The following is a 13,046-nucleotide window of genomic DNA, read 5'->3' on the forward strand; positions in this document are numbered from 1 at the left end:
GTATTCGCGATGTATTTGAATGCCAAAATATTATTTATTATGTAGCCTACTTCACTCGTGTTCCAATATTCACGTAAAACAAAATGGTTTGCATGACATCATTCACGGCGGTACGGTGATAACGCTTAACAGCACAGATTTTACTACACTTTCGTTTTCTTAATTTATTATTTAGGCCTAAGTAAAAATATATTTCTCGTATAGGTCTATTTATCGTTATATATATAGGCCTATAGCCTAGCTTTATTATGTTTTTCTCCGCTCGCAGAAGCGCTGCAGGTGCGTGATGTGATATGAAGACCATGTGAATCCTCATGTTCTGTTGTTTGCTGCTTTTTGCGCATGTAAAATTAATCCATCCCTTAACGGTTAATAATCGGTTAACGAGCGTCGGTTGTCGGTTAGGAAAAATAGCCGAAATGAACATCCCCAACAGGAATAAATTACATTTTAAAGTATATTCAAATAGAAAACACTTATTTTAAATTGTAATAATATTTCGCAATACTACTGTTTTAGCTATCATTTAAATCAAATACATGAGAGACATAAAAGGCTTCTTTCAAAAACTTTTTTTTTTTTTTTTTAATCTTCGACTCAAAACCTTAACGTTAACAAAGCAACGTTTGCTTTGCTTTTATATATTCGACTCCAAACCTTTGAACAGTAGTGTACATCTGATTACTCTTGTCAATTCTCATGTGAAATAAAAGACCATTTCTGAATATTAAGTGAATAAAGGTACCCACCACTGAGCCTCTGAGTTTCTCTGGAAGAGGGTCTGTGCTCTCAGCAGATATTTCCTCCTCCTCTTCCTCACCATGTCCAAGTGATGGCATCAGCTTGGACTTAATCAATGAGCTGAGATAAAAATCAAACAAACAAACAAAAAAATATGTGCTTACAAACAGTGTTTGGTTTCTGAGCATTGACATATTTTGAGGACTTCAAGGTACGGCAGCAGTTCAAAATGTTCCTAACTAAATAATCTGTGGAAAGTGCCCAATGTTCTTACAAGAACACAGATGGATCACTGCTTTGTCGACTAAGATGATAGGACAGGACCACTAGCAGGGCACAGAAACCAGAGAAAAGTGCTGGAATATGCTGTTCATCCCAAGGCTCCTACACAGAAGATGCCATTGCCATTACAAACGTATAATCTAGCTTGTATTGCATTAAAAAATTAACTAGTTACTAGTAACTAGTAGCGATGAGCTTACTCATTTTTGAAGTATACTGCATCATTTTATTCCAGCAGATTAAATGCATGTTGTCAAAATACATAATTCCAACAGATCTTACCTTCAAAGCGGCAAGACAGAATCCGTAGAGTAAAGATAGCGCTATAAGACTCCGCACGATGCAGTACACGGCAGATGGGAACCCAGTTGCAGCTAAGCAGAAATCAGAAACATTTGTTTCCTCCCGTTCTGACTTAGAAGCATTTTTATTTATCTATGTTTAGACAAAAAAGTGTCCAAAAATGATTTTGCATGGATACAGACCTGTACCTCCAAAAAAGTGCATGTCGATTTGTTCTAAAAAAGTATATAACAAATGTGTTGATTTGTGGAAAGAGGCCAAGAAGGAATGTTACTGGAAAGCAGTAGGTAAACCCTATAAAGATCAGATCAACATCAAGTTTGACTACATGTATGTCCATCTGTAATTTTTCAAACATACTGTATGTTTCAATGCAGAAAATCACATACCGACTATAATGTCTTGCAGGTACTGAAGGGCATCTGACGTTACTATTGTGATGCCATAGACGGTGGACACAGGGAGGTCTGGTGTTCTCAATACTATCTCCAAAATCCAAATAAGGCCACAGAACATACAGAAATATGCAGCACGACTGTAGATGACAATTTGGTTATGGCCCTGTAAAAAAAAAATAGGCTGTTTGTATCAGCTTTCTTCATCCTGTTAAAAATAAAAATGATATGAAATTTACTTGAATGCTTCTCTAGTAAACTCACGTGAGTAGGTGAAGCCGCATCTGGCTGAACACTCTATAAAACATAAGAGGCTTTAGCAGGCAGCCAAGCAGTAGATTCATTTTCAGCAAAAACAGGCTGTAAAATGAGGAACGGGGTACCTTCAGCAAGGAATACTGACAGCTAGCAATGACCAGGCAGAATTGAAAGACCCAGATGTCTTTGAAACAGCCCTCATTTAGAAGCACAAACCCCAGAAAAGCCACCAAGAAAGCTAAGAATACAGCTACCATGTTCTCAGTCATATCCTCGTTCCTGCAAAAACAATGCGCATCTTTCTGTTCCTGTGTTATTTGAATAGCAATGCAATGTCTAAAAAGGATCCCAACACTTTCAGTGTCACACTCACCTGTCTAATAATGCAATCAAGGTTAGGCGATCGTACAATATGTTCACCCATTTCCCAGGAAAAACCTTTAGTTTGTAGTACAGCTTTCTTGAAGGTTTCTCTTGGGTTGATGTCTCGGACGATTCATCTAAGGAGTCCTCCTCCTGTGCATGAGAAATATTTAAGCCCTCAAATGGTGAGTAAATGTTGTGACTGAATATTACATTTTGAGTGAACTATCCTACAACAAACTAGCAATGCTTTCTATGTATTTCTATTGTGTTATGTCAGTGTCAGCTAAATATGTGGAAAAAAGGGATTCTATACCTGGAAGATTTCCGGATGGGTTCTCCTGGGCTGGAGTCGGCGTGTTGGAAGGATGTGCCGCTGGAAGGGGCATTCAGAAGGACCTCCCACTAACCCATCCTGGCCCTCAGAGTTTGAGGATGTGGAGAGGAGATCACTAATGGAGAGATGGTGACATTACAACTCTCTTCCAGCTGTTTTTATTCTTAACTTAATTTTGATTTAATATTAATTGATGTGATTGTAAAAGAGAAGTGGAATAGGATACTGCACCATATGTTTCCCGTGATGAGCTCGGCACCAAGGGGTAAGTTTAGAGCTCTTTCATTGTACAGTTTCCGAGGTCTCTCTCCTGTATATATTGTACATGTTAAAAGCCCAGCTCTACATGCACAAACACCAGATAGATATGACATTACACATAATGCACTACAGTTGTGTCTGTCATTGTTGTCTGTCCACTGTACTCACTGTGAACAGTGTGAAATGTGTAAGCCTCCTCTTTGGATGTGGCCTCTGGTCTACAGATGACCTGAAGCATGGAGCTCTCCGACTGGGATGTTTGTGAGGGTAGAGAATCATAATCAGGGTCCCTCTCCTTATCTGTCTGTGGACTGTGAGGACAAAAAGAATGTTAACCATAAAAAGTGAATTTGTATTAATAACTGTTGTTTTTTATATGAGGCGGGTACATACACTACCATTCAGAAATTTTAGTTTTTGAAAGTCTCTAATGCTCACCAAGGTTGCATTTATTTGAACAAAAATACAGTAAAAACAGCAATATTGTGAAATTGTAATAACTTGTTAAGTTAGTGTTTTCTATTTGAATTAGGGCTGCATGATTATGACAAAAATCATAATTGTTGATTATTCCCTTGAAAGTGAAATTGCGATTATTAATTACGATTATCACAATTTACATTGAATGATGTTTATACCATTGTTTGAATCAACTGCATGCCATATTTTTAGATGAAAATAAACAAGCTGAAAACACTTTTATAGCTTTTTATAGTATTAAGCCACAAATGTCAACTATACATTGGTTTGGTTTCTTCTTATTAAATAAAAAAGTAAAAATATACATGTTATTATAATGTTATATTAATACTAAAATGAAAACAATGGAAAAACCCTTAAAGGGGTCATATGATGCTGCTAAAAAGAACATTATTTTGTGTATTTGGTGTAATGAAATGTGTTTATGCGGTTTAAAGTTAAAAAAATTATTTTCCACATACTGTACATTATTGTTTCTCCTCTATTCCCATGTCGAGTTTTACAAAGCTTTCAGGATTTATTAATGAATAGACAGTTCAAAACAACAGCATTTATTTGAAAAAGAAAATTATATTTCAATGCTTTTGCGTTCACTAGCAAAAATGTTGGCATTCGCTCACAGAAGTGTTTTATTCTTGCAAGAAACTTTGCATTTACTTGCAAAAACACAGTTTTTCCTCCAAACTTATATTATTTACATTACAAAAGTTTTGCGAATCTATAGTTTCTCAGGGGAACGAGAATACAAAAGCATTGAAATACAAATTTTCCTCCCATCCCATTTTTTTATCACCATGTACCTTTAGTGTCTCGGTCCTTGCTAATTAAAATAATAAATTTTTTTAAAGGTTCAACTGACCAAAAATTTTGAACAGTAATGTGTACAGTATGTACATATTATTATATTTTATTATTGTTATTATTATTAACAACAACAACAACAATAATTTTTTTAATCTATTCTCTATTTGTAAAAAATATCATGCTTCCGTTCAGGTTTAAAAAGAAAGTAAATAGCAGCAGTCATTTAGCAGATGCTTTTATCCAAAGCAATTTACAGTATGCCAGATGGTATAATAATACCCACCTCTCTGGAGAGACAATAGGAATGAAAGTTTCTGGAATGGTTTTCATTGTGTCTGTAGCCAGACTGTTTGGGGGATTTGGACGCTCCTGTTGTTGTCCTTTGGATTCTGACACATCCAAGTTCTTCTCCACCATCATACTTTGCTCTGAAAAGAGTTGGACCATTAGTTTGAGTAAAGCTATTAAATCCAGTGTCATGCATAAATCAGCACTCACCATTTCGCTCTTCATTCTCCTTCTCAGCCTCATTTCCTCCCCCAAATCTGGTGCTATTGATAGACTCCAGCAAAGACACAAACTCAACAAAGTTGGACTCATTGGGTATCTGTCCCTCCTTGGCTTCTAAGTCTGATTTAGAGGAGGTCATTGAACCGAGCTTATCTTTAGCTCTATGGCTAATGAGGACAGCGTCTCGTCCACTGTCGATACTGAGTCCCCTAGCATGTGATCTTCCACTCCGAGTCCACCTCATATACACTGCCGGAATTTGCAAGAATCCATCAACATTCACTTTAAGCTCAGCTGGGTCATTTTCCTCAGTGTGGGAGTTCACATCAATGCCTGAGGAGCTGTTATTGGTCACTTGGGGGCTCAGGTTGGGCATCTCAAGCTCATTGCTCTCTATTTCTTTGTATTCTTGAGCAGAGTCAGAACTGATTGGCTCTTTGGCAAGAAGACTGTCTTGATGTTCGGACTTCTCCTGAACAGAGCTGTCTCCTGCAACAGGTGTACCTTCTTTTTCATCACCTGCAGAGGGTTCCTCCACTTCGTGAGGCGAATCGAAGGTGATGACAGGAATTTTGACAGGACAGTCGGATTCTCCCAGGTGGGACTGAGCTGACTCTAAGATGCTCTGTTTGACGGACTCCTCCAGTTCGGCTGCCATCTGTGGGTCACAGCTCATTGTGATTATGATCTTCACCGTATCACTCTCGTCCAGGTGGGCCGAGGGACTCGAGTTGTCAACCAGCACCACGGCAATTTCATCTGAGCAATAATTCTCCTCAGGTATTTCTCCATCGTTGGCATCTCGTGTGATTTCTAGAGAGGTATTATTGTTGTTGGGGTCGGTTGGGGGTTTGTCTTTCTCCTCTATACTGTCTTCTTCATTCACAAGGGAAGGTGGTTGATCATCCTCAGCTTTGTCCCTGTGGGCTGAAGGAATCTGCTCTCCTTGCAGGAGTGGGGCAGACTGGTCAGTGTTGGGACTGAACACATCCTCAGGGGTGAGTCGCTCCTCCGCCTCTGGCCTAGATCGTTCATCACTCTGACCTGTAAAAGCCAGTTAGTATACAAACAGCATGTTTAAAATGTCAAATGGACATATGGTTTATGAAAGAATTGAATTCAATAGCTACCAGATGATGAACCCCATTGGTTGATATCACCAACTGATTTAAATGGTTCAACCAAAAATAAAAAAATTCTGTCATCATTTACACGCCCTAATGTCGTTACATAAGACTTTAGTTAATCTTCGAAACACAAATTAAGATGTTTACTGAAACTGAAAAACTGTTTACTGAAGATTTCTGCCCCTTCATTGAAAGTCCAGGTATCCAAAACTTCCAAGGAGTCAAGGAAGGAATAGATTTTACATCCAAACAATGACTGACACACATACATAGAACATATAACATTTGTGACCCTTGAGCACAAAACCAGTCTTAAGTCGCTGGGGTATATTTGTAGCAATAGCCAAAAATACATTGTATGGGTCAAAATTATATATTTTTCTTTTATGCCAAAAATCATTAGGATATTAAGTAAAGATCATGTTCCATCAAGATATTTTGTAAATTTCATACCGTAAATATATTAAAACTTAATTTTTGATTAGTAATATGCATTGCTAAGAACTTCATTTGGACAACTTTAAAGGCGATTTTCTCAATATTTTGATTTTTTTTGCACCCTCAGATTCCAGATTTTCAAATAGTTGTATCTCGGCCAAATATTGTCCTGTCATAACAAACCATACATCAATGGAAAGCTTATTTATTCAGATTTCAGATGATGTATAAATCTCAATTTCGAAAAATTGACCCTTATGACTGGTTTTGTGGTCCAGGGTCACATTTAGTAAACACAGAAGCTCAAACGTGTTTTTGTTCTAGCAAATGATGCATGCTCAAGGCATTTTATAACATTTTTGTATCTTCTAAGTTTTGGTGACCAGGACTTTCAATGAATGACAGTCAGTGATTATTATTATTATTTTTAAATTTGGGCTTTTAAAGATGAAAGAATTTTCATTTTTGGGTGAAAAATGAATAAAACCCCAAAACCAAAGATAATCTGATCAGTATTAACCAAATTACATAAAATAAACAGTTATTGTATGTACTGCTATATAATTTAAGTATTTTATAAAATTATATTAATTTTTTTATATATAAACTTTATATACTATGTTACATGAACAACTTACACTTCTTCATTAAATTCAATAAAATATTCTAAAGCATGTCTCTGTGTTTTAGATGCAGTCGGAGACCCTCACTTGGGCTTTCTGACAAAGCTGTCTGACAGCTCTTTTTGAGAGGTCCTGGCAGGATGTCACACTCAGTGTGACGTGCAACTGAGGCAAGATAGAAAGTGGTCAAGTTATTCCTCAGTTCATATGCAAGGCTCTGTGACGAAAACTTACAGTGATGTATCTGCACAGAATGTTCCCAGAATTGTGAGGATCTCTTGCACTGCAGTGAAACCAGGCCAGTGCTAATTAAAGCTGGTACATACCCTCTATATTCTTCAGCTCTTCAGATTTTGGACACTCCTTCACAGTTTTGTAAAGCAGGTTAACAAAAAAAAAATAATAATAATAATAATTAAAGTGTAAAAAAATATTACACATAACAAAATCCACTGCAAGATTTGTGTAAAGCAGATATGATGCTTTCTGTTATACTAATTACCATTAACATATGTGACATTCTGTAAAAATACATATTTTGCAAAGTAAATGTAAATAATTATGGTACATAAATTCATGAAAGTATTACTCACTCCAATCAGTCCAGGGTCTGTTTCAGTCTGTTTCACTGTGACTTGTATTACTGGACTTGGTCTGATTTTGGTCAATACAGATATGGCAACACTGTCAGGAACTGTGCTGCTCTTCCTGTAGATTAAAATGATTCAGACTTTAGCCTGGTTACATGACAAATATATCAAAATACTTTTGGCAGTAGAGTTCACATGCTTTGAGGACACTGCAAAATAACAATGAAATCAATAAATGGCACAACTGATTTTGGATCTTACCTTAGAGACGGAAGACAGGAATCAGATGCATCGCTTTTCTTGTCTACACCTTTGCTGATGTCAGGCACACTATTCTGGGCTACAATGTCGCCCTGATTAAACATCAGATGGAGGCGATAATTTACCATCTTAATGACAATGAAGAAAACTGTCACTGATGTGCAGTAGATACTGAGGGTAGTAGTGGTGGGTGGAAGAGCCTGAGGAAGGAAGAGATAGAAAACACATTTGAAGATAGATAAATCAACTATAAAATATCATTTTAGATGTTTGGATTTGTTATTATTATTATCTCTATTTTCTCTCTTTTTTTGTAATTTCTTGACCACTGACAAAAACAATAATATATATGCATATACAGTATCTCACAGAAGTGAGTACACCCCACACATTTTTGTAAATATTTTATTATATCTTTTCATGTGACAACACTGAAGAAATGACACTTTGCTACAATGTAAAGTAGTGCGTGTACAGCTTGTATAACAGTGTAAATTTGCTGTCCCCTCAAAATAACTCAACACACAGCCATTAATGTCTAAACCGCTGGCCACAAAAGTGAGTAAACCCCTAAGTGAAAATGTCTCATCTACTGTAAATGCAAAACAGTGCTTTGACACAGGCTGCCATGCGTTCATCACCTGTACAGGGGGCTATGCAGAAGAAAAATGCGACAGTGCTAGCACTAAACAAGCACCAAAAATGTATTTAATATACAACACATTTAACGCGTGAATCAATTTGATCTCTTCAGAGAAATAGGTTTCTGCCGCTCTAACGCACTGAATGATTCATATTTGCAGAACACATATTATCTGCGGCCTGCGGCATTGTATCACTCACCAAATGAAGAGATAATGGAAGTATGAGCAAAAACATCCATAAATACAGGTGACATGAATTGTTGAATTTATTCTGCTCTGGATCATGATACCATCCGCCGGTCAGTGAAGCCCAGACTCCCTGACGTAGCGTTTGCACTACTTGAGAGCCCATTTTTGCAACAATGGTCGCTACAGATATATCATGCTGTAAGCTGCAAATTCACACCGCTGCCGTCCTCGACTCGCCGCCCCTGCGCGCGATTACATATTTACAGAAGCCGCCTCTACATCCTTCTTCGAAGCCGTTTACTTTTCTTTTTCATCGTCCACGCCTTGGTTCCCTATTTCCCAGCATAAGGGCATTAATTTTGTGCGAGCGCTGAGGAGGGAGGAAGGGACTGATTCAGGAAGTTCAGCTGTAGTGCGTTTAGTTTCTGGAGCGACGGCGGAGAACATAGAAGGAGAGAGTGCTGGACTCGGGGAAAACAGGTCAGATAACGCACACGCTAAAAGGACTCAGTATGACAACGCTAGTCTGTGCTTGTCTTTATCTTAGCTATATCCTCATGAGAACCAGAAATAAAAAGCTTTGTGAATTTAGTATTTTTTTTAGTATTTTTATTGTTTAGAGCATAAGAAAAAAATGGTAAAATAACATTTTTGAAAAATTTATATTTATTGATATTTTATTCATATGTTATGCTATGTCCTCTGTAGAGGACACCAGGACTCAGTTTTTCTAAAAAATAAAATGACAAGAATAGACATGAAAAGGCAAAAACAATGGGACATTTTTTTTTAATCAATCAATTTTTAGGTTTCAGGATTTTTTTTATTCCAAATTTTGTTTAAGGATGGTTCTCATTATGTTATAAAATATATAACAAAATGATTTGATATACCATTTTGCTTTATGCAATATATGTTTAAAAATGCCATAAACTGGTTTTCACATTAAGCACAATGTTATCTATACACTGTATCTAATTTGCCTGCTAAAGTGCTGTTGGGACAGCATGTTGAAAAAAGAAGTGTAATAATGGGAGTAGTAATTGGCCAGATTTTCATAATAATATCTAATATTTCATAAGAAATTTGTTTTCCTATTCAATTCTTTTGTCTCCCATAATGCATAATAAACATGCTTTTAGTCCTGGTGTCCTCTGCAGTGGACATGTATGAAATTATGTCCTGTTTCATAACAGGAAGTCATATTTTGATTTGAAACCCCATAACATTTTCCTGAGATGTTGATTTATGACAAACAATTTGAAAATTAATCAGATTTAAATTATAATTACAAAATATTATCATATTTCTATAAGGATGTACAATTTTATCACTAAATTAATGTCAGCCATTTTTAAAAACCAAGGAGAGGGAGTGGCCATGGTGAAACATCCAATCATTTGGTATCTCTGGAAAGCCCTGAAGAATGTGCTCTGTACAGGACATCCAGACATAAAACTGTGACATGTCAAGTCAAGTCAAGTCAAATGTATTTGTATAGCGCTTTTCACGATACAAATCATTGCAAGCAACTTCACAGAAATTTAAGTTTCTACAATATATTTAGTTGTAGCTTATCAGTGTTGACTTTCAGTTAATGTACATATGGCAGAAATGTACGGAAAAATCAATTAAAGACGTAGTCAAACAGACGATGAACACTATTAACAGCAATTATTATATGTTGCAATCAAACTTATAGCAAATTAGAAGTTTCATCTGGTCTTGTTGAGGTATATAGTTGAGTATCATCAGCATAACAGTGGAAACTAATCCCGTATTTTCTAATAATATTACCAAGGGGCAACATTACTAAGTCATTACTATTAAACTCTGAGGGAATATTTAGATCGGGTGGCGTCTGGTTATTTGTTAATCTAGCCACTGTGCTAAATAAAAACCTTGGATTGTTTTGGTTATTTTCTATGAGTTTGCGGATATGCTCGGCCCTGGCAGCTTTTAGAGCCTGTCTATAGCTGGACAAGTTGGCTTGACGTTGGACGTTCGATATTTGCAAATAGCATTTGAGGAGAATTACTTACAATCATAAAAACAACTGTAAAGTGTTCATCTAGGTGTCAACTATAATGCACACCTTTTACATTTTTGATATTTATTAAAATAAACTGTAAATCATATGTAAAAAATGCTACTTTTTCACTACCGAATGGGCTCAAACGCAAATTTAAAGCTCAATAGCATTTGAGGAGAATGACTTATAGTCATAAAAACAACTGTAAAGTGTTCATCTAGGTGTCAACTATAATGCACACCTTTTACATTTTTTATATTTATTCAAATAAACTGTAAATCATATGTAAAAATTGCTACTCTTTTTACAACCGAATGGGCTCAAACGCAAATTTAAGGCTCAAAAGCATTTGAGGAGAATGACTTACAGTCATAAAAAAGTTGATTGTGTGACTGTAAAGTGTGTGTCCATTCCTATATATAAGACATTGCTGTGAATATAACCGTATACTGGCAGCCGGATGCCAGTAAGTTAATATAAAATGTTTGCAGATTTATTATTGTATATTTGCATTTTTCAGAACAGTGTTTGCAGAACTTGCCCAAACTTTCAAAACAAACAAAATTTCCATATCATTTTGACAGTTTTATAGTAAATATTAAAAATGTAAAAGGTGTGCATCATAGTTGACACCTGAAAAAAAAAATTGTGGTGTTGTAAAATATATTAAATTAATCATCATAAATTCTACTTGTAATATTAAAAATCAAGGAGAACAACAATTTCTGTTCTTTCAAACACTCGACTGACGTAATAGAGAGAATTTAGAGCAATAACATTGTAGTAATCTCATTAATTGTCGTGTTTTGTCGCTATGCTAAGCTAACATACTACCTAACCCTAAAGCACCTGTTGCCACCAGCGATTATGTTTTATAGGACTAATTTTGAAAAGTGTTAGTAAAAGTGTTTTTACGCTTCTTTATGATGGTATTCAACTTAATTATAGTTAATTCCAGTCCAGTCTTGTCAGTTAAAACTTTTCTTTTGCTCAAACAATCTGTAATTTGTTGGTTAAAAAGCAAAGTCTTATGAACACATGTTTCTATCAACAGGAAGGCTTTGGATTCACTGCAGAATAAGCCCGAGTGTAAGTTGATGAGCATACAGAAGGAGTGATTGGTCTAATTCTCATATTCAGGCAAGTATAAATCTATGCATAGACTTGCATGATATAACATTATTGTTATTTTTACCCATTCTTCACTGCATAATATAAAATTGTGGTTAAATGTTTTAGATCATTGTTTTAATATCACAAATTGTGTGTTTATTTACAAGGTGACCTAACTCTGACGACGAGCCAATACAGTGGACACTTGAGGTGTGGGGAGGAAGACAGACTGATGGTTTTCATGGTAGATGCAGTTTTGGTTATATCAATACTACCTAGCTCTGTCAGGTTAAAACTTCTACCTCCTGGGGTCGAAACTGTGTATGGTGCTGCAAATGCAGTTCATGTTGGTAATGGAGATTAAATTGTATTACAGAACAGCAGACACTTGAAGTAGCATACAGTCATGCTTTATTTTTTTCTATTTTCAATAGACCAAATATCACCAGTGGAGGTATACATGTTTTGTTGATTAATGGCACTTTTTTATGAGGCTTTACTGCACCTTTAAAAACTTGTGTCCAGACTTTAGTAGGTCATGTGAATGTGACTGATTCACTTTTATTAATGTTGGAAAAATAAAGAGTTGAATTGTATTTTAGTTGTGTGATTTGTGATAAAGGTATAGACCAGAGGTTCTCAACTCTGGCGCTCGAGGTCCATGTCCCTGCAGAGTTTAGCAACCTGTAACTTTCTAGTAATCCTGAAGACCCTGATGATCTTGTTCAGGTGTGTTTGATTAGGGTTAGAGCTAAACTCTGCAGGAAAGTGGACCTCGAGGGCCAGAGTTGAGAACCCCTGGTAGAGACAAAATGAATACAGTTTATGTGATTATTAATCAAAAAGAAATTAGCAATGTTTACATAATCATAGGGAGTAATATATATTCATAAAACTAAGTAAATGGGACATCTCGATCAAAACATAATAAAATACTTATTTACTTCAGTAAATAGTAGGATTTACTTAATATTTTTATAAATGCAAGGCTCCTGTCTATAAAATAATAAATAAACTTTACTTAATTACTTTAAACAACAGAAATAAATGTTACAGCAACCAGTCAGTGCATGTCGCTAATAACGCAAACCGTGCCGAGCCGAGCCGTGCCGTGCAGTACTGAACCGTGCGAGCCGAGTCGTACCACGTCCACACAGTGGAAAAGCGCCATAAGTCTGCATGTTCTGTGTGTCTGTGTGAATGCGTGGAGTAGTTTCATCTGATTATGAATGGCAAACACACGTGACTCGTCACTCGATTCGTTCAAAAACGTGGATTCATTCAGTAACGAAAAA

The 13,046-nt window shown here is 36.1% G+C and overlaps 1 protein-coding gene across 1 annotated transcript in view; it reads right to left on the reverse strand.

The window, feature by feature from the left end:
* Positions 1-8,928, reverse strand: part of LOC107743596 (pecanex-like protein 2) — a 22,181-nt gene extending 13,253 nt beyond the window's left edge. Inside the window, 18 exon segments of the mRNA XM_016556926.1 lie at positions 750-861; positions 1,016-1,125; positions 1,306-1,397; positions 1,509-1,548; positions 1,550-1,620; positions 1,716-1,887; positions 1,986-2,018; positions 2,105-2,258; positions 2,353-2,495; positions 2,659-2,794; positions 2,911-2,989; positions 3,109-3,251; positions 4,508-4,652; positions 4,723-5,778; positions 7,249-7,285; positions 7,516-7,630; positions 7,774-7,973; positions 8,617-8,928. Coding sequence (XP_016412412.1) covers positions 750-861; positions 1,016-1,125; positions 1,306-1,397; positions 1,509-1,548; positions 1,550-1,620; positions 1,716-1,887; positions 1,986-2,018; positions 2,105-2,258; positions 2,353-2,495; positions 2,659-2,794; positions 2,911-2,989; positions 3,109-3,251; positions 4,508-4,652; positions 4,723-5,778; positions 7,249-7,285; positions 7,516-7,630; positions 7,774-7,973; positions 8,617-8,769 — 2,991 coding nt within the window. The 5' untranslated portion in view covers positions 8,770-8,928.
* Positions 8,929-13,046: the final 4,118 nt, after the last annotated feature.

Source organism: Sinocyclocheilus rhinocerous, unplaced genomic scaffold (genome assembly GCF_001515625.1).
Source record: "Sinocyclocheilus rhinocerous isolate Xijiao unplaced genomic scaffold, SAMN03320098_v1.1 scaffold677, whole genome shotgun sequence".
In the NCBI taxonomy this organism is placed as follows: Eukaryota; Metazoa; Chordata; class Actinopteri; order Cypriniformes; family Cyprinidae; genus Sinocyclocheilus; species Sinocyclocheilus rhinocerous.